Source organism: Helianthus annuus, chromosome 5, assembly GCF_002127325.2.
Source record: "Helianthus annuus cultivar XRQ/B chromosome 5, HanXRQr2.0-SUNRISE, whole genome shotgun sequence".
Taxonomy (NCBI): Eukaryota; Viridiplantae; Streptophyta; class Magnoliopsida; order Asterales; family Asteraceae; genus Helianthus; species Helianthus annuus.
In genome coordinates, this window is record NC_035437.2 from 165,437,618 (window position 1) to 165,459,877 (window position 22,260).

The following is a 22,260-nucleotide window of genomic DNA, read 5'->3' on the forward strand; positions in this document are numbered from 1 at the left end:
TGGTAACACTCTCATCAATACACTAAATTATAATAATAAAGTTTAGGATTAATTTCATATATACTCTTACAAATTTAAAAATCTTTTATATACCCAGTAAAAATTAAAAATATCATATATGCCCTTACGAAATAGTCAAAATATCAAATATACCCAATTTATTAAAACAATCTAATAATAATCATTTTACCCTTATTTCTTTGAATTCAAGTTTTCATAAATGCTCATCTTGTAACTTCATATCTTTATATAACACATTTTAAGTTTAAATTTATTTTTACCCATTTTTATATTTTTTTCATAAACAATATTCTTCATATATAATATTTAAGCTAAATAAATTAAGCAAGAAATGAGTAGATATAATATTTGAAGTTAAAGGTCATATATGAGATCTCAAAGTTTAAGAAAATAAGGGTAAAATTTTCATTTATTAAATTGTTTATAATGAATTAGGTATATATATATGATATTTCAACTACTTTGTAAAAAGTATATATGACAGTTTTCAAGTTTACAGGGATATATATGATATTTTGCAAGATTATAGGGGTATTTATGAATTTTCCTCTAAATCTTAATTCATTTACAAATGCATATTTTGTTTATAGGATCATGTTAACTATTCATGTAATGGCTTCTTTCATAAAACTTTTCATTTTAGTTACTTAGGATCCATACACAGTGTCAATTTTTTAATAATGTGGTATTTTGTTAATTGTAATAGATTTGTTTTAATGATTAATTGCACTTTATTTCAAGCTGCCAACAATATAAAATTTGGGTTTATCACTGTTTATGAATAAAAATATAATTGTTACTCTTTTTTTAATGGCTAAATTTACACACCATAGGGATTGAACTCATAACCTCCTACTACCCCGAACCTTAAATAACTCACCAACATCACTCGACTATTCCTATGTGGATGATTGTTCCTCTTTTGATATGGAAAAGACCTCAAAATGAATTTCATTTCAGTCCCCAAAACAAATAGTAGACGTGGTTGATAATATAAAGGTGTGTGTATATATATATATAGAGAGAGATTAAATTTTTGATCAAACAAAACTATAGAAGCTGAACACACCTATAAAACAACTTGTGAACTATGATTCTCCTCTTTTTTTATTAACACACCAATCTTGTTAACATATAAAAGACGATAATTTAAAAAATGAAATATATTTATAAAGAGATGGCTGAAAATGACCTAAAGAGTTTGATAGGCCATGGCCTCAAATCAAGAAAAAACTAGTTATAAGACTTTGGCCCATTGTGATGGAAGATGCACATTGAAGATTACTTGTAACAAAAGCAACTACATGAACCACACTCTGGACCAAATCTGAGAATATGAAGCACATTCATTGGGATCAACTGGAATGGCATGCACTTTAAGACCAAATTGCAAGTGTAAGATATTTTTTAATCATTTTAACCAATATTAGTATTTAACAAGATAGATTAAGTTAGTCTATCCGTTTTTCTTAATCATAAAACACTCTAGTTAACATAGAATATCATATAAATAAAAGTAGGCTAAGTTATTATAAAACAAAAAAAAGAAAAAAAGCAAACTTGAAATTCGATTTTGTTTGGGGAATTATTGATGATAAAAAAGAAAATGAAAAGATGATAGTTTTGACATAATTAAAAATGCTAAAGTGTAGGCCATGGCCCATGGCCATCCAAGAACGTAGGTTAGTCCATTAAACAAGCTCGTATGATTTAGAAATGAATAAAACGGTTTATTTTTTTCCTTGAACCCAAGCCGGTTTGGAACCGGCTTTGGTTTTGCCTCGGTTTGGTCGGTTTGAAACACTGGTTTCGGTTCAGTTCAGTTTAGGTTTCAGTTTGTAAATTGGTTCTTGCACGCGCTTTTTTAACCGTTTTGACAACAAAAAGGTTAAGAAACATAAAATACGAATTTTATTGTTTTCATAGTTTTCAAAACATTTTAGGATAAATATAACAAGTTTTTTCTAATTTTTTAAAAATAGCTCAATAAAATAACATTTGCATTAAAGAAATGGACCAGTTTTTCTGATATGGTCCAAAATGGCCACACATGCATGCGTGGGGCACAACAACAACATAGAACGGAATGCATGCAAATTTGGACCATATCAATTTGCTTGCATTCCGTTCCATGTTGTTGTCCACGCATGCATGTGTGGCCATTTTGTACCATATCAATTTCTTGCTGTTTTTTTTTTCCTAGAACGGTTTGGTTTTTTGGCATGGAGAACGGGAACCGGTGCCAAACTGCTGGTTTGGTTTCTAGACCAGTTTGTATGGAACCGGTTTCAGTTTCGGGTCAGGTTGGCGAAACCAGTTCGATTAACCATATGTTGTTCATCTCTACTTTGGCTCATCAAATCAAGAAAAGTTATTATTTATGATATTATAAACGATTAAAGGCAACTTGATTAACTGAAGTCACAGGCAACAAAGCCAGTGTGAGATTACAGTCTTTTTATCTTATCTAGTTTAAAGTTTAATTATGTCAATTCTGAAATTGCCATGTTTTACACATTCCAAGGGCAAACAAGCCCAAAGAAGCCGATACTTAACAAGAGCTTTAGGTCCCAAAACTGAAAAGCCTTTCGGATTCTTTAAAAAATATATCTACTTTAAATAGTTATTAAAAAAAATAATACTGTTATTATTGCATATAGAAGTGTTAGTTCCAAATTCTAACAAAAATATGTTTTTGGAATTTCAACTTTCGTGTACTATACCTTAAAAAGAATTAAAACTACATACTTACAAATGAAAATGTAATGAATAAAACCTCATCACAAATCTGCTTCATTGATAACACTCTTATCAATAGACTAAATAATATTTAATAAAACCTAACTAATTTACAAATGCATATATTGTTTACAGGATTATGATAACTATTCATGGCTGCTTTCGTACTTTTCTTTTTAGTTACTTGGGGTCCAGAGTGTCATTTTTTTGATAATGTATTTATTTTGTTAGTTGTAATAGATTTATTATAAGGAGTTAATTGCATTTATTTTAAGTTGCCGACAATAAATAATTTGGGTTTATGTTTGTTTCCTATAAATAATAGAGAAAGGTGTAAAAATGCAGAAAAATGTCAGTTAATCTTGAGAGCAAAATAAAAGAAAATTACAATCTACACTATTCATTTAGCTAAGGTTTTAGAATGAACAAGAGAGATTAAATTTTTGATCAAACAAAACTATAGAAATTGAACACACCTATAAAAGAACTTGTGGTGAACTATGATTCTCCTTTTCTTTTTTCCAAATTTTGAGAATCTTTCATCTTGTATTATGAATAGGGTCCGATCCTCTTCGAATTCGCCTTTTGTTTGATTGACTTGGATCAAACATCATTGCGGGTGTTGGTGCAATATTCACAAATTGCTCAACTTTTAGAACGCGCGAATTTCTTGAAAACAATCTTTCTTCTCCCCATCTTAAAGCAAGATCAATGCTTGTACGTGCGGAAACCGTATTGGAATGTGTAGATAGTAACATGATACAAACAAAGATCATCATCATCATCATCACTTTGTAACTAGCAATCCCCATGGTTGGAGAGTGATATTGGTGATGATGGTATGTTTGTTTTATGGATTGTGACTTATACATGTAAGGCAGGTTATGGTCTTTTATGAGATTTGGATGAAAATAAAGGTTGAAAAAGCCAACAAGTAGATTCATTTCAATCATAAGGTTTGATGTGCCATAGAAGCCACATAGAGAGAGAGAGAGAGAGAGAGAGAGAGAGAGAGAGAGAGATGTTCTTTAGAAGACAGTGACAGGTTTGAATGAAAAGAAAGTTGGAACAGCACTCTTGGAATGTTTATAGAATTTGTTCCTTATTTGTCCTACTTCTTCAACTTCCTTGCAAAGGAAGTACATAAATGTTTTACCGTTGGATATTGGATCATCATCATCATACTCAGTATATCCCATCAATAGCAAAGCTAAGGTAGGGTCTGAGGAGGGTATATGTACTATTTGCAACATTTTATAATCATTTATGATAGATTAGGATGCGAAATATAATGTTTGGATGTCGTTTTTGTTATTGTAACGAGTTAGTATAATATATTTGCCTAACATATTCAGTTTTGTCACAACTCTGATAATTAGTTTCAAAACGCAAATCCTAAATAGCTTCATAGAATCAAAATTTAAATCCTTAAAGCAAGCTGAGATTACAACAAGTGCAAGAAAGCCAGATAAAGGAAAAGCTGAGGGAATAGAAATATCTATATTAAAATAATAGTAATAAAACTTAGAACTCACCAAAGTGCTTGCTTTATGCTCTCTCTTGAACTCAACTTTAGAATTCCAAGCTCTTATATCCATGCAATATATAAGCCAGTCTTGATTTCTTGTACTTGATTTTGCTTTATGCTTTTCTTTGCTTCCGTATAACCATCTATTTTACTGTTTTTACACTATTCCCTTTTTTGGTTCTCCTCTAGCGAACGGTTTGTGGGCCGTTCTACGGGAAGTTCGTTTACGTTCGTCCATTTAATTTAATAGATAAACAAACATGAACAAGAAATTTCCGTCGACTAGTTAAGTGAACGGACACGAATAGGGTCTAGTTCGTCAAATTGTGTTCGCAAACGTTCGGTAATGTATTCATAAACGTTTATTCATTTATGTTATTTATCAGAGATTTATTTGCATTTATTTATTTTATCTAAACCTTTTATATTATTTAATTTTTATTTATTATATTACCATGACAAATGGAGTAGGAAACCTCATTCTCACCTTGTTTATGCATCATTCCACTTTCCTTCTTATGATTTTACATCGACGAATACTATCAACCTCCGTTCCACGATTAGGGCTTTATGTTCCAGCACTGCTCCCTCGACTATCCACCTCTAGCCTCCACGAATTTCATTCGTGTTCGTTTGTGTTTATAAACCATTCATGAACACATTTATTTCCTTAGTGAACGAACACGAACAGAAAATCTCGTTCAGTAAATTTTCATTCCGCCGATTTTATTTGTGTTCGTTTGTGTTTGTAAAACATTTATGAACACGTTTATTTCCTTAGTGAACGAACATGAACAGAAATTTGGTTCGGTAAGTTTTCATAAACCGTACACATTATTTCCTTAGCAAATGAACACAAACAATCGTTACATTCGTTTGCAACCCTATTCCCATTTATATCTTATTGTGTGAATTTTATTCAATTGGTACAACATTAAATTTTATATATATAAGTATATTCAAACTTAATACAAGAAAAGAACTCAATGGTAGAAAGCCTTTAAGACACAATGGCACCCTGAACACACAACGCAAATTTCATGTTGATCAATATAATTTCAAGAACAGAAATATAAAAGTTATGCTTTGTGTACATATTAATGAAGTGGGTCATGGACTGCGATTACTGGTGGTGTGACTGCAGGTGATGGGGCCACGACGGTTCCTGGTGCAATTGTGACCTGCAAGCCTCTATGTTGGCCTGCCTGGATCATGAATGCAACGTCTGCCGCCGCCAATGTTTCAACCTCCTGATTATTCATAAAAACGGTATAACGAAAACAGGCTATTTACTAAATCCTGAAGAAGATCGAATCAGGCAGTAGGCACTGGTACATAAAGTTCAGGGGGTAGTTTTACATTTAAGACATAAGTATTTTATTTATTTATTTATTTTTTTTGCCTCGCATATGTGATGCGTGCATTGCACATCACGCATCGGTTTTTAGGACCAAAACGCATTGGAGCGCATCGCGCTTTTTAAAACCAAGGATGGTGGCATTTAAGGTCAAACATTCCTTATGACCCAACATATATCCAGTCCACTGCCGATGTGGGTTTGCCTCACCATTACAGTTCGGGTCAAAAGCGGGTCAATTCATAACGGGCTGACACACCAACACGTTTAAAATGCCTTCTTTTAAAGAAAAACGTTATAGATAATTAAGATATTATTTTTTATTACAAAAAGAAACTATATTATTTAGATGATATCAACTAAGGTGTCGAGCCGGGGGTCTCATTTGGAGCAGTCTCTCTATTCTTCCGAGATAGAGGTGACTAATGTGCTTGATATATATTAATAGGGGTGTAAATGAACCAAGCCTTCCACTACTCGAGCTCGGCCCGTCATGTTTTTCCGAAGCTCGAGCTCAGCTCGGTTCGAGCTTACTCTTTTGAGATCGAGCTCGGCTGGCGAGTAAAACCTAGCTCGAGGTAATTTGAAGACAATCTCAAATGAACTAAAAGCTCGTCTCGAGCTCGCTTCGATATAGCTTAAACGAACAACAGCTTTCGAGCTCCGCTCGCCAATGTTATGATCGTTATATTATATATATAAATAATTTAAAATTATGTTTGGGATTGTTTAGGCTCGCGAGCCTATAAGATCTTTGTATGTAAAGCTCGAGCTCGGGCTCGATAACTACACGAGTCATATTTCCGGCTTGAGCCCAGGCTCGGGCTCCTTAAGGCTCGGCTAGTTCGAGCTTTTTACCGATCCGATCCTGAGTAGCTTTCGAGCCGCTGCGCATCGTTTACACCCCTATACGTTAACTAATGTGCTTGATATGTAATATTAGAGGTGGTAAAATGGGTGTGGGTCAGGTAATGGGCTCACGCCAAAGGGGTTACTATTGAGTTTGAACTTAGAAAACATGTCAAGTGGAATGAGCCACCAACACCATGAATCATGTTTTTTAATATATATACACACACACAAACACTATTGAAAATGAAGACAAAAACTATATTCTTTATGATGATGATGTAACTTTATTAAGTAAAACCATTAAGTCAAATTTTGAACACACTTTCGACAACTTAAGACCCCTTTGACTTGTTTCCTAAATTGTTTTCGAGTTTAACTGTTCCACTCGTTATCAATAAAATGCAACCCAAAATGACCCTTTTAACATACAAATCAACCTCTGAGAAAAATAGAAAACAAGGATTGTATTAATTAACAAAGAGTCAAAAGATCATCGTGTTTTACCTGTGCTTGCCTTCGACGTTGCAATATACTGATTGCCCAAATCATTATGTAGCAAGGAAGGAGAAAACCAGCTGCCCGAAGCAGGAAAATCTGTCAGTAATATACAACTTATCAAAATTTGCAATAATAATCTACCTCAAATATGTTTTTATCAGGAATATAAATATGCATGCAATTAATTTCACGTACAGCAAAAAATACGGAAGGATCATCATCGTCACTATCACCATCTCCAATAGTCAGAGCATGCCTCAATAACAGAAGAGCCATCAACTGACCAAAACAATTGCAAAACAGTTGAGAATAATAATTATTCGAATCCAGGGGATTTTCTGCCATTTTCCAAACTAAAAACTAGGGATGTGATTGGTATAGTACACATCCCTGTACCGGAACCGTAAATACTGATACCGAATTAAAAAAAATAAAAAAATTGGGTACCGATTACCATACCGAATATATTGGTACGGTACATGTACGGGTATTTTGGTACCGATGTACCATACCCGCTTTTGAGTTTGGTACCACTTTTTTTAGCACTCGTACCGGTACCAAATAGGTAAAATGGTTATGAGTACAAATGTGATACGGGTACCAAATAGGTAAAATCGATACGAGTATCATAAATACCATAACATGAAGGAAAAAAAACTCTTAAAGTTCTATATAAAGTTTGGTACCAGTACCATTTTTACCCGTTCCCGTACTGATACCGAAAGTACCAGATACCAAAATCAATAAAACAGGGTACTGATACATGTACCGAATACCTAAAATCGGTACAGGTACGGGTTTTGGGAAAAGAATTTCATCCTACTACTAAAACTCAATTCTCATTTTCTATATTTATTAGAGGGATAATGCGGGCTTACTATGATGGCAACTGAACGGCAAAGGGAAGCACCACTAGCACCGTTGTCTTCATATTCATCATAGTCCGACTCGATAAAACGTTGTTCAGCAGCTGCCAAAGCCAAGACTCGAGGATCATTCAGATCTAAAGGAGTACCAGAAAGTGTCCAGTTTCCACTGCAACGAAAAACAATTTATTTACGTCAGTTCAAACTGATACCATCAAATTATTTGTAATGATATTAATAGGAAAACATGCCTGATGTTAATGATGGTGTCATCAGGTTGAGGTGGGGGAGCAGTGTAGCCAGGTTTGTAAGGCTGTGTAACGAAGATTTTTCCAAGAAGTCAGCCATTTATATAACGTATTACGTTAACAATATCGTCGGGAATACATTTAAACCAATATTTATACAAAAGTTAAGTGCATGTTGTAGATGTTATGCGAGCCACTCAGCAAAACACAATAAAGGGTTCAATCTTGGTTTTATAAAAGCGTGAAGCAAGAGCTTCATGTACGTGAGACATTTGGTATTCAGAAATTCTTATATATTAATTTTGAAAACATTTTCTACTTTATTAATCCTTAAAACACAAAAAAAAAGATGATAAATAATATTAGACAAAGTATTATAGTATAGGATTAGGGACTAGATGTGTAATATGGTGTTCTATATAAACACCCACCATATGTAACCCTAATTATACAATTACAATCAAATACAATTCTGATTACAAAGTTTAACTAATAAAGATAATTATAATTTAATTCTAGATTTTCTTACATCTGTATACAACCAAACAAAGCTCTATGTACAACTAAAAAACCACAAGACACGAAATAAACAGTTCAAAGACCATAATTCAACGGAGCACCGCCTCCGACCCACTTTAGGGTATCACATCGCTTCAGGTAGTGTGAAGCCTTACTGCCAACGCTTCTGACCCTTGCCTCAAGCACATGGCTTTAAAACGCGTGAGGCGCTCTCCAAAGCTTTATAGGTCTCAAATGCCGAGGCGCGAGAAAAGAGCCTCACGTAAGCGAGGCGTTGCTCTATGTACAACTTTAGTTGCATCTCTTTTACTTATCATCCTTTTTATCAAGTAAACCATTCATAATTTCTACAGTCCTTGGGTTGTTTTTACAAACGAGCCTCCTAACTACTCTAATTTTGACCAACTTTGACAAAAAAATTGACCCAGATGTGCATGAGGCGTTCTCTAGATCGCCACGATTGTCATGGGCACTTTTTAAAACCAAGATGACTAACTCACTTTTTTAGACTGTTTTCAACTTCTAAAATACCCTTCAAATTTCAATACCAATAATATTTCAAACGAGGAGAATGGGAACATAGTAATGCATAGCTTAGTGTAAGTACAAACAAATAAACATGAGAAAAGTACAGGATATCTGATATTAAATTCAAAAGACGGATGACGCAAACAATATATTTGTGGTCGAAATGCAAATAACCACAACGAATTGTTATATCTTATTCACAGCAGTTTGTCACAGGAGAATAGAGAAACAGGCAGCAAAACAAGATTAAAATACAAATTCAGGTACCTGATGACAGATTTCACAAATTATATCTCTTTTCTCATCGCACCATCGCTGAACACATTTCCTATGTGCAAACTGCAATATAAAAAGTACTTTCGTATCAGCATGCTTTACTCATATAACAAACCGTCCACAATAAAAACAAGTATTCAGATTTAACATAAACCATGAACATAAGCATAAATATCAGTAAACCACCACCACCAGCCTTTAAATAACAAAAAAAACTACCTTAAGACTGCCACTGCAAGCACAAGGAACTTCAAGGTTCTTTACACTATCTTCTTCCTGGCATATCCGGCATTCGATCGACTGAATCAACGGTTCTTCCTCACTAGACACATTACATTCTTCAACCACCTTACTATCAGTAGTCAAACCACCAGTTTGACTACAACAACCCTTTGTAACAAACCCTGAATTCCTCCCTTCCAGTGGCACCACAGGCCGGTCACCACGTAAAATTCGCTCGTCTTCCATCTGCAAAATAACACCTTAATCAGCAACAATTCAACAATTTCAAACCCCCAAATTTATCATTGTTCAAAGTTCAAACCCTAATAGTCAAATTAGAGCCACTACTAACACAATTGTCAATATGTATTCATACAATTACGGTTACAACAACTAAATTTCGATAATCCATAAGTCAATTTCATAGTTTACAGAATTATTACATAGATTGATTCGAATTTATTTGATTTACATGTATGGAGACTATGGATGAAAAATTAGAGAAATTAAACCGAAAACGGTAGCGAAATGGAGATCAAAACATGGAGATTGATGAGAAATATGATGAATTAAAATTGGATTACCTTTTGAGAAGTGATCGAGTTTGAAATCAGTTGTTGAGATGTAGATATTGTTATCGGTGAAGGTGAACATATATTATTTATATCAACAACATGAGAAATGGACGTTTGGATAATATATATGAAAAAGGAGGATCATTTTTGGAGTGTTTCGCACAATCTTTTGACGGCCGTTTAGTGCTTGTCTTAAAAAATTAGAAGTCGGTATAACTTTTTTCTTTTTAACGGAAAAATAAATCACCGGATAATATACTGCGATGTTTTCAATCGAGCAAATGCATCATCTCCTTCATAGTGTTCAGAGTTGGATGCATATCTGAGCCACCAGTTTCGAGGAAAACCCGCCAAAGAAGAGAGCCATTGCGGTAAAACCCGGTTTGGCTTGGTTTTGAACTGGCGACCTTAGCTGTGCGACACCCTTAAGACCAGTCTCCCTCCGTCAAAGGAGGGCGTCATTCTCCCCTCCGCCATCACAATAGCGAGGTGGGGGCCATCTTGAGTGAGCTAATCAAATTATTATTATTATTATTAAAAAAAGGGATGGTTAAACCACATGATCAATGTTAAAGAGGGACATCATTGTTGTGCTGAAACCTACGTGGAGTCTACATGGTGCAATACAACCTCTAAAGGCTTTATTTCACACCATCCAACCTAAAAATCACTTTACACCATAGTGCGTCGGGTTGCACATTAAGGGTGTGTTTGTTTTTTTGTGAAAAATACCTGAAGGGGTATGGTCCCAGATCTCGCGTCAGCATGACCGCGAGTGACCATTACCCTTATTAAAACCCCCACTAGCTAAAGACTTATCTGTGTCCGTGCGGGCACGCGCGAACACAGAGGTCGAATCCAATCTGCCCAGTGATGGAAGAGGACTTACCTGGAGTATGAGAACGGTACCGCATCTAGTGTATGAAAACGGTGTACGCATAGCGATGCGGCCTAGCACTGCATCCTGTGAATACTTCTATCAATACAAGGGATATGGATAACAGCAACAGTCACCACAAGTGGCGATGCGGCCTGGCACCGCATCCCATAGTCTTTGCCAGAAGGACAACACGGGAACAATGGCAGTTACCGCAGGTAGCGATGCGGCGCGGCACCGCATCCTGCCCACAAGGCAAGTGGGACTGACAGTACAGAGCAAGTGGCACCAATGACAGTCGCCTGTCAGGCCATACGTAAGCGACAGATTGACACTGCAGTAGGACGTGGCTTCACCTCCTCAACCGACAAGCCTGACACACCTGCATAAGGGTTGCACGTCGTCCGTCCGTCCTTTCAACTCCTCCTTCACTCCTCGGCTATAAATACCAACCCCAAACCAGGTTTGAGGTATCTCTTCACAACTCTCTCTCACTACTACTACTATCACACTTTGTTTCCCAAGCAAACTACTGATTCTCACGCCGGAGAGTGGTAACAAGGAGCACCCCCCACCCCTCCAATGATGAATTAACGCGATATTTGTGTTTTACGAGTCACGGCTTGTTTCCTTGTGCAGGAGATCAACCGGCGGACGATCCAGCCAGCGATCCTCGAGGGGAAGGGATTAACCCTTCTTGACGAGACCAGTGAGTTAACCCTGCCCGGTTAACCATTGTTTTATCAGGACCTTTTATGTCTGCCTCACGCAGACCACGCGCAGACGTTTGAGTCTGTAGTGTGATTGTTTTTTGGAAGTGATTTTATTAAAAAAGCTCTTCTAGACCTCTTCCTCACGCAGATCAAGACTCACATCTTCAAAGCTTTTCTCCTTCTCTGCTCTTTCAAAACACAACAAACCCTAGCATGTTCCTCCTCCTAGCCGACACCTCTACCTCCTCCGCCACCACCACATCTCCGTCACCTCCACTTCCTCTGCCACCTGCTGACATCATCGTCATCGTCGTCGACCCCTGCTGCCTCGACAACCACCTCCTCTATCGCTGCTGCCTCACACAACCACCTCCTCTGTCGCTACATCAGTCATCGATCCATTCACAGATTCATGTCTTTTTTTTGATAAATTGTTGTTTTTCATATTATGTTTCAATTAATGTTCATTGTTGAATTAAGGTGTTGATTGTCCAATAAATTGTTGTTTTTGTTCAGATTATGTTTCAATATTTTCATTGTTGAATTAAGTTGTTCATTGTTCATTACAAGATAAATTGTTATTTTTTTTTTCAGATTATGTTTTAATTATTTTTTTTCAAATTAATGCTTAAATTGTTGAATTAAGGTGTTCATTGTTCTTAAATGGTTATGATTATTGCTTGATGTTCATTATAAGATTATTTGAATATATGGTTATGGTGTTCATTACAAGATTATTTGAATTAAGGTGTTCATTGCAGAAGTTAAAAACAAACAGGCTTCTTCTTGCAGACTGCAGAGGTTTGGTCCACCTCATCTGCTACAGATGTTTGCAGATGTGGTCCACAGACTGCAGACATTTTACCTTTAAAAAAACAAACAACACCTAAGACTCCAACCCTATTTAGCAAAGCATAGTGAGTTGCTAGACTGTAGACCATCGACCGAGACTACCAATATTGTGGGTATAGATGACTTTGTTCCATGCAACCATGTAATACTCCTATCTTTTAAAGAAAATCCAAAGAAAATGTTTTTTTTCTAGTAGCCACATGTTTATGAATTGTAATGGTGCTTTGTAGATTTAAAAATGGTAAGCACCAAGCAATCAAGCATTGTAATTATAATGGGTTTCAAAAGTTTTCAATGACTTCCATATGATAAGGTTTTTGATTTCTAATGGACAAAACTTTGGTATTGCAAGGAACTTATGATACTAACTTGACATTAAAGAGGAGTACGTAAATGGAGTCCACATCTATGGCATATATTCACATCGACTCCAAATGAGAAGTTGACAATTGCATATATATTCACATATGACATAAGAGGATGGTATATTTTCATTTATACATTAGTGTTAACTGAATATACATCTATAGGAAGCTAGATAAAACGGTATTTTTATGATGCTGTGTAACATTTGCGCTCTGTAAACACTGTACGATGTAGAACAATATCCATTATCAATGAAACAATGTGTTCTGGTCTCAATGTTTGTTTATTTTTGTTTGACAATTTCATTTTTGATTCTAGTTCGATTTCAAGCTTTTAATCGCTTTCTGGAAAGTTATACGCAAACTATTACGTAAACGTAATCAGTTAACGCGACAAAAACTCCGGAATAGTGACATAAGCTAATCATACCCTAAATACCCTTTACATAACTTAGAAATAGGTTTCGAAGGGCTAGGGACGACTAAAACATGTTTATACAAGTATAGGGACTATTTACGACAAGTTATGAAAGTATGCTGATTCGTATAGCAACGTACACTCTGGAACATGATCATAAGCTAAACATACCCTAAATATCCTTTACATAGCTTAGAAATAAGTTTTGAGGGGTTCGGTATGCGAAAATACGCTTATTTGATCACAGGGACTAAAAGCGTCAAAACTGCGAAAGTATGCATTTTCGTGCATATTTAGCGTTCTGACCATATCCGGACATCCAAATATTTTTGTGATCACTAGAATAATGTATTTTAGTAATTGGAATACAAAAACTTCATTCGTTTCGCAATTTGGGTCGTTTTCGCGTCCATTACGATTTCCGTCGTAATTAACCGAAAAACGCAACCGTACAGCCAAACGAACCGACATCCGTAACATTTTTTAGCATAATTCAAGTTAAATATACTTTAACTTCATCATGGAGCTTGAAAATGGGTTTGACGGGTGTTAGAAGTGCCGAAACGCGACGAAACAAGTTTAGGGGCCAAAGCTATCAAAAAACAAAACTTCAGCCCCTGAAGCTAGCTTACGGACCGTATACCCTTGACCTTACGGTCCGTATAGAGTCTCCAGCATAGCAGATTCACTGAATCTGCAAATCAGCTGCTGAACTTGGTTTCTTTGCAACTTGTGGGCTGGTTTGTGTGATCTCCAAGTCCCCAAATCAGAACATTACAAGTGTGTGGTGATGATTATGCCTTGATCAATTCAAAAACACTTGCAATGATCTTAATAGTTCATGAAAATCTATATAAACCCAAGCCATTTCATTCACAACTTGCTCATTCTTCTCATTCTTCTTCACCTGCTCTATTAGAGGCTCTCACACTTATTGAAGGCCTCCTACCTGGTTTTCTAGTTCTTTTTCTTCAAGCATTGGACCATTGTAAGTATTCATTCATGCTTGATTAGTTATTTTAAGCAAGAAAGTCAAACAGTGTTTGACTTTCAGCTTTGACCATGAATTGGTCAAGACAAACTTCATTTGAACTTTGCGACGTGAGCGCAATCAAGATGGTTATAGTCCCTTGTGACTATACCTACTGATTACCACGTTGACTAGTCGAAGTGACGAGTCAAAGTTTCGGTCAAAATGCACGTTCATGTGCATTTTGCATCGAAACTATTTTCGGGTATCAAAACAGTTTTCTAACTTAGTTAAACATGTGTTTAACATGTTTAACTCGTCACTTTTAGTTTAATGCTTACTTAGGGTCGTAAGTCAAGCGGTCTAAACAACCGCTTAGACTTTCGCACCCGACCCGTTTGGTCGATCATTAGGATCCGACCAAATACATTAGGTGACCATAGTTGTATAGGGAATAACCTTCCGAGGTTATACCTTATGGTCACTTCGTTTAGTTAGTTGTATGATAGGTAGTTTATATGCCTTAGGAAAATGACCAAAATGCCCTTTTTGCACATAATTTCATTTTAAGCATATGTAACCAAAGTTTTGACACCTAAAATGATTTTGTAACATAATTAAACATGTTAGGGCATATAATACTTATCATAGGGCTAGTTAGACCATCCGAATGTGCTTTCACGCAAATGACGCGTTAAAGTAGCTTAAACTACCTTAACGGGTCATAACGAGTCAAAAGCACTTAGGATGGGTTTCAATTCAGAATGTAGGCTTTCTTAAACCATATCATATGAGTTCCAACACTCATTTTGTAACGCCCTGCTTCTACGTACTTTCCATAATTAGAAAGCTCGCCTTGTAATGTTATTTTTGGAAATCTTGTATTATTATAGTCGTCTTCTCGTTGTAAAATACGAGACTTGGATCATAAATAAAATTCGTATTTCTTTAAATTCACCATCTACATATTCATACATGTTCATACGTTCGAATTCATTGTACATCGAATCCTTATTTGTAATTCATACTTATACGATACTTATTCACGATGCATGTCCATGCTTGTCCTTAAATTGTTGATACCTAAAACCCCCTAATAATATGCTTATTTATACAACGGTTAATCATCTAATATGTGACATATACTTGTCACTTACAAACATATTACATACTTGTACATTACACTTTTTACCTAGTTAAATCATGTTTTATTTCATATTTCACCTTGTTACAAGTTAGGGGAAACATTGTTGCATATTATTACACAACTTAACTAACAAAATTACTCATTATAATGTTTTAAAAAAAAATAAAAAATAAAGAGATATGGCAGCCCCAATTCAGCAAAATTCAGCCCCATATAGTTGGGTTTTGTGGGCTAGTTTCAAGGTGTAACCCCTTCTAAACACTTCCAAAGCCCAACCCATTGAAACCCTAATCCTTCCCCCTATAAATACCACTTATAACCAGCCTCTCTACCACTTTTGCAACACTAAAAACTCTCAAAACATCCTCCAAACCGTAGCTGAAAGCAAAGGTTCGAGCAGATTGACACCCCTTCACGAAAATGAGCATAACTCACTCATTTCTTAACGAAATCACTTGATTCTTTTTCCTACTTACTTGGATAATCATGGGGTTCGATTCCTAGACTTCTCCTTGGAGAAATCAGACATGGAAATGCCCCGAAATCATCCATAAACTTTCTGTTTGTTTTTATGTTCATCAAAAACTTGTTTATACCTATGTAACTTGTGTTCAACACATCTCATACCTATGTCCTAATGCTTACAACTTATCCCATGGTTGGTTAAGCTTAAAAACAAGGTTGAGACATTTAAAATCAGAGGATTAAACCTCATAAACTTGGTGTTTTGTCTAGGGTTTCAACCCACAAATCATGTCAAACATAGCCTTTGATACATGAGTGATTAGGGAACAACTTGGGTTGTCCTACATACAATCCTCACATGATTTGATGATTTCTCTATAGTTAGGTTGTTTATGTTATTGTGCTAATCCTAGTTCGTGACCCTCCTTGGTTGTTTTTTTACATCAAGTGAAGTGGTGAACATTCAAGGGGTTCCTAAATGGAAGTATGTTCTTCCTACCCCATACATGACATCTATGATAACACGAGGTGCCTAAATGAAGATCCTAATCTTCTACCTCCTACTTGAATTATTGGACTAAATAATATGTAGTACTTAACCTAGATATATATATACACTCATTCGAACCTTTGATGTTGAACTCGTGTTTATATGTTAAAGTAGTAGAACATCACCTAAGACCTAAACCTTGTTGTGATTCTTATGGGTGTTCAACTCATGAAAACATTATCATAACCCTTGTGGTTACCAAGTGTCACACAAGTGTTAAGTGTTGAAGATGATTATTTTCACATGCTATTCTCATATCTTACTTATATGTTGTTTTAATACCGAATCTCGACTCTAAGCATACCTGAACTTTAACCCTACACATTCAATCTTCTAACCTCATCAACTCGTCAATAAATGGATAATTGGAAAGCATATGCAAACTTTGTGAGTATACTCGTATTTTCCCCTTTTTACTTTTACCACTTTTGGGGTGTAACATGTTTATCTATCAACAAACTTACACATGAACATTTTGCTTAAACACATGAACATTCCTATAACATGCTTGTATACGTGATGGCTTGATGCTTTAAACTGGGATTTATCTTATGTGTTGAATTTATCATTAACTTCGTACGAGCCAAACCGTGACATATGTGGCGCTATAGGATTAACGACCCGCCCCTTTATCTCGGTTATGTCATGAGCATATTGCGTTTTCTTGGTTTGATATGTTAGACACATACCATATTTAAAGGCTTATCTTGAATCACATGCTTGCTATGAGGAATTGTTCAAACTTATCTTTTGCTATATACGTATCAAACTTGTATACTCGCCTTTGCTTTTGCATTGAACTTTATTTTAACATGTTACAGGTGGATGTTGACGATGCATGGAATCTAGTAGGATGCTTAGATACCCACTTAGAAAGAATTGTATTCGTATTGTATCATTTTATTATTCATGTTGTTGTACTTTGTTTCAAAACCTTGTACTTGAATCTTTAGAAATGAAATGAAATGATTATTTAAATACTTGTCACAATTATTAGCGTTATGATGTCTCGAGCAATCTTCACACTTCGTCTCATCCCGATGTTTCCGCCATTGGTTGGGGTGTGACAGATTGGTATCAGAGCCATAACTATAGGGAATTAGGAAAAGTAGGAATGCTTTAACCTAGTCTATAGTTCTAGAGCCTTATTCGTACCTTTTACTTAAAACTACTTGCATGCTATCTTATTTGCTTTTATTTATTCTCTTGATCTTGTAAGCATATGTGTCACTTATGCGTTAACACTTAACATGCTATACTTATTTTTATTATGTGTTAATACCTGTTTCATCGTCTTATCCTTTATGTGTGTTCTTGACGTACTTTTTATGCATTAATATTCGTTTCATCATTTCACTTTTATTGTGATATTCTTGACATGTTATACTTGTTTGTTTAATCTTTAATATACATTTTCCTCACGCGTTTTACTCGACTATTCTAAATCCGACAACACACATATTACACAAACGAGAAGAGTTCACCCAAAATAGGCGTGAAACCCACAATTTGGTGAATGACTCTCAATCCTTCTACTTTTCTTTTTACACGGAATTCACCACCAAGTTAGGAGTGAAATCCTCACCTTGATGGAGAAATTCGAATTTCAAACTCTAGTGGACCCTCGCCAAAGTGTTGAAATTAAATTTTGACCCGACGAGTACCAACCACACTTAGGATACGAAATCGTCAAGTTAGGGGTGAAACCCGCACCTTGGCGACTAGTTCCACTCCTTGATATTTTTGTTAAATCCCGCCAAGTCTCGAGATTTCGATTGATTTGGGACATGTAGTAACCGGAAGGGTAAATACCGTTAACCGACTTGTCGGCGAGAGTATTTTACCTATTAGGCCAAAGCATGCTCCTCAAATTCAAAAGACTTTTCGACCACTTTGGTTAGTCAAAGTTCCATTTGGAACACTCCAAACTTTGGTCAAACATGTGTTTCTATTGTTCATTGTATACGATGCAATCTTTCAACCTCGAGTTTACCTTGATTTCTCTTTTCACACGCACAACATATCGAACCTTTTCGATACATTTATATATGCATGATTTTCATATAATTTAAATTCATATTCCTTGTAACAACTAGTGGAGAGGTATCATCGAGATTGGAGTGATTTCCTTACCTTGACGATTAACTTCACTCCCCTTTTCTTAAAAATGACCTCACCAACGAGTTAGGGGTGATTCCCTTACCTAGGTGATCATTACCAAAACGTCTCTTCAAAATATCTTATTATGCAAACTCGATCATATTTTATACCCAAATTGTTTATCATTATTCAAAATACCCACTCATACCGATTTCAAAATACATTGATTTGTCAAGACGTACTCAACTCATATACACGAGATTCTTAATCATGTCTTAAAACGTTTTATTACGCAAACTTCAAAACCTTACGAAATGCTACCTATCAATTTAATCGGCCCAATGAAACTCTTGCCCATGAACTTCGTATTCGACTTAATCACTAAAACTTGCTCACATTATATCGTCATACTAGAGACTTCCATTCTTAATTGAAACCAAACCAACCTTTCTCAATTACCTATAGGATCTTATAGATATTATGAGATCGTTTTACCAAAGAATATTTCCAACATCAACGAACCATTTGTCAAAACCCTTTAAAATGAACACTAAGACCTTTGATAAATCCCTTTTCCAAGGATCAACGTATTCACAAAAACTCCAAAATTTCTTGTTTTGATGAAACGAACTTACCTTTTCCTACACCTATTTTTCAAGACACGTGGGCAAGAAGACTCCATGGGGACCGACCATCTTCGGATTTCGTAAACTTTTTTAAAACAAAGGTAGCATTTCCATTCATTACAAAATACGATATGCATGACCAATAAGTACTTTATATCCTCTTACATATGCAAACTATATTCTACCTTTTTAAACCAAGCCCAATCTAAATTTGATTCAATATACTCAACGTTTCGTTTAAACAACTATACATGCATGTCATCATACACGTTTTGTCGCTTCATCGCAACAATTTCACTTATATCGTTCGTATCTACATACTCAACCTTTTGAGCACTCTTACATACGTAACTTTGTTATGTTTCAATTAATACTATATACGTAATCAATAGTATTTGTACTCACCCTCTCACTCATATTCATAACAACAGATTTTATGCTTATACTTGTAATCGTATTCATACTTGTACTCATGCGTTTTATGATTTTAATTATATTTATACGTTTCATGCTTACACGTATACTCATACTACGCGTACGTTTGATACCCATACTTACGTGTATATTCATACTTAAACTTATACTTATGCTCATAATTTTGCTTATACTCATGATTCATACATTCGTACCTATACGCGAGCGTAACCTGAGGGATTCGCTTGCATGGGTCCCACACATACTTAAACATGGACTTGCTTATATACCATATTATTGTACGTACACATTCTAAACTTTTTATGTATACCCCGATTCATACACAACTAGTACAAGCTATGCGGATCATGCGACGATCAAGATAATCGCAGGTGCACACGGGATTATAGTGATTGGCTCATGAAAAACCATAGAGTGTACTACTGTGTATGGTAAGACACGGAATGTCACATGACACCGAACACGAAACGGACGTAATGTGGTCAAAACATGGTGGATACGCCGCTGGTACTTCCTATACATAAGTGTTTTCATCATGTTACCAAACTTTCGTAAGACGTCCCATGAGAAAATCAGTGTTTTGCAGACCTTTTAGACCTAATTCAAACTTTAAACAACTCACAAATGCGCTATATCCGATTATCCATGACGAGACTTCATTCTTAGCATGCTACTTTGTCTATCCAATACATATGCCATTCTTATACTTGCATTCGTTTATTAAGAGTCAATCGTTCAATTCCATATACGCAACTATACTTTTCCAATTATGTTTGGTACCTCAAATCATTTTAGACAAACGAACTCCTTTGCAAACCTATCTTGTCATCCTTCAAAATTTCATACTTTTTAAGTTTCAAATTTTTCAAGTCTCAATTCTTAATAGTCACCTTTTGCCAAAACTTTTTCAAGTCTTCCTCTTAAATAAATTTCGGGACGAAATTTCCTAAAGGAGGGGAGACTGTAACGCCCTGCTTCTACGTACTTTCCATAATTAGAAAGCTCGCCTTGTAATGTTATTTTTGGAAATCTTGTATTATTATAGTCGTCTTCTCGTTGTAAAATCCGAGACTTGGATCATAAATAAAATTCGTATTTCTTTAAATTCACCATCTACATATTCATACATGTTCATACGTTCGAATTCATTGTACATCGAATCCTTATTTGTAATTCATACTTATACGATACTTATTCACGATGCATGTCCATGCTTGTCCTTAAATTGTTGATACCTAAAAACCCCTAATAATATGCTTATTTATACAACGGTTAATCATCTAATATGTGACATATACTTGTCACTTACAAACATGTTACATACTTGTACATTACACTTTTTACCTAGTTAAATCATGTTTTATTTCATATTTCACCTTGTTACAAGTTAGGGGAAACATTGTTGCATATTATTACACAACTTAACTAATAAAATTACTCATTATAATGTTTTAAAAAAAATAAAAAAATAAAGAGATATGGCAGCCCCAATTAAGCAAAATTCAGCCCCATATAGTTGGGTTTTGTGGGCTAGTTTCAAGGTGTAACCCCTTCTAAACACTTCCAAAGCCCAACCCATTGAAACCCTAATCCTTCCCCCTATAAATACCACTTATAACCAGCCTCTCTACCACTTTTGCAACACTAAAAACTCTCAAAACATCCTCCAAACCGTAGCTGAAAGCAAAGGTTCGAGCAGATTGACACCCCTTCACGAAAATGAGCATAACTCACTCATTTCTTAACGAAATCACTTGATTCTTTTTCCTACTTACTTGGATAATCATGGGGTTCGATTCCTAGACTTCTCCTTGGAGAAATCAGACCTGGAAATGCCCCGAAATCATCCATAAACTTTCTGTTTGTTTTTATGTTCATCAAAAACTTGTTTATACCTATGTAACTTGTGTTCAACACATCTCATACCTTTGTCCTAATGCTTACAACTTATCCCATGGTTGGTTAAGCTTAAAAACAAGGTTGAGACATTTAAAATCAGAGGATTAAACCTCATAAACTTGGTGTTTTGTCTAGGGTTTCAACCCACAAATCATGTCAAACATAGCCTTTGATACATGAGTGATTAGGGAACAACTTGGGTTGTCCTACATACAATCCTCACATGATTTGATGATTTCTCTATAGTTAGGTTGTTTATGTTATTGTGCTAATCCTAGTTCGTGACCCTCCTTGGTTGTTTTTTTACATCAAGTGAAGTGGTGAACATTCAAGGGGTTCCTAAATGGAAGTATGTTCTTCCTACCCCATACATGACATCTATGATAACACGAGGTGCCTAAATGAAGATCCTAATCTTCTACCTCCTACTTGAATTATTGGACTAAATAATATGTAGTACTTAACCTAGATATATATATACACTCATTCGAACCTTTGATGTTGAACTCGTGTTTATATGTTAAAGTAGTAGAACATCACCTAAGACCTACACTACTAGAAAATCTGAAATTTGTTACACCAGTTTTCGTAGGAAATGCGTTACAAAACAGGCT

General features: G+C 35.4%; 1 protein-coding gene across 1 annotated transcript; it reads right to left on the reverse strand.

The window, feature by feature from the left end:
- Window positions 1-5,211: 5,211 nt before the first annotated feature.
- Window positions 5,212-10,395, reverse strand: LOC110941796. The gene is made up of 8 exons (XM_022183461.2): window positions 10,239-10,395; window positions 9,652-9,900; window positions 9,424-9,495; window positions 8,113-8,174; window positions 7,874-8,030; window positions 7,191-7,274; window positions 7,002-7,091; window positions 5,212-5,538 (listed from the first exon to the last, which is right to left on the reverse strand). The coding sequence occupies exons 2-8, from the start codon at window positions 9,898-9,900 to the stop codon at window positions 5,386-5,388; spliced, it is 867 nt and encodes a 288-aa protein (XP_022039153.1). The 5' UTR covers window positions 10,239-10,395; the 3' UTR covers window positions 5,212-5,385.
- Between the last annotated feature and the right edge of the window lie 11,865 nt (window positions 10,396-22,260).

What these genes read in the sequence shown, in the direction of transcription:
- LOC110941796 (XM_022183461.2), bottom strand. Translation starts at nt 9,900, where the DNA reads ATGGAAGACGAGCGAATTTTACGTGGTGACCGGCCTGTGGTGCCACTG. An exon ending in TTTGTGAAATCTGTCATCAG is followed by an intron (nt 8,175 to 9,423) that starts GTACCTGAATTT and finishes TTCGTTACACAG; the next exon opens with CCTTACAAACCTGGCTACAC. An exon ending in ATCCTTCCGTATTTTTTGCT is followed by an intron (nt 7,092 to 7,190) that starts GTACGTGAAATT and finishes TATTACTGACAG; the next exon opens with ATTTTCCTGCTTCGGGCAGC.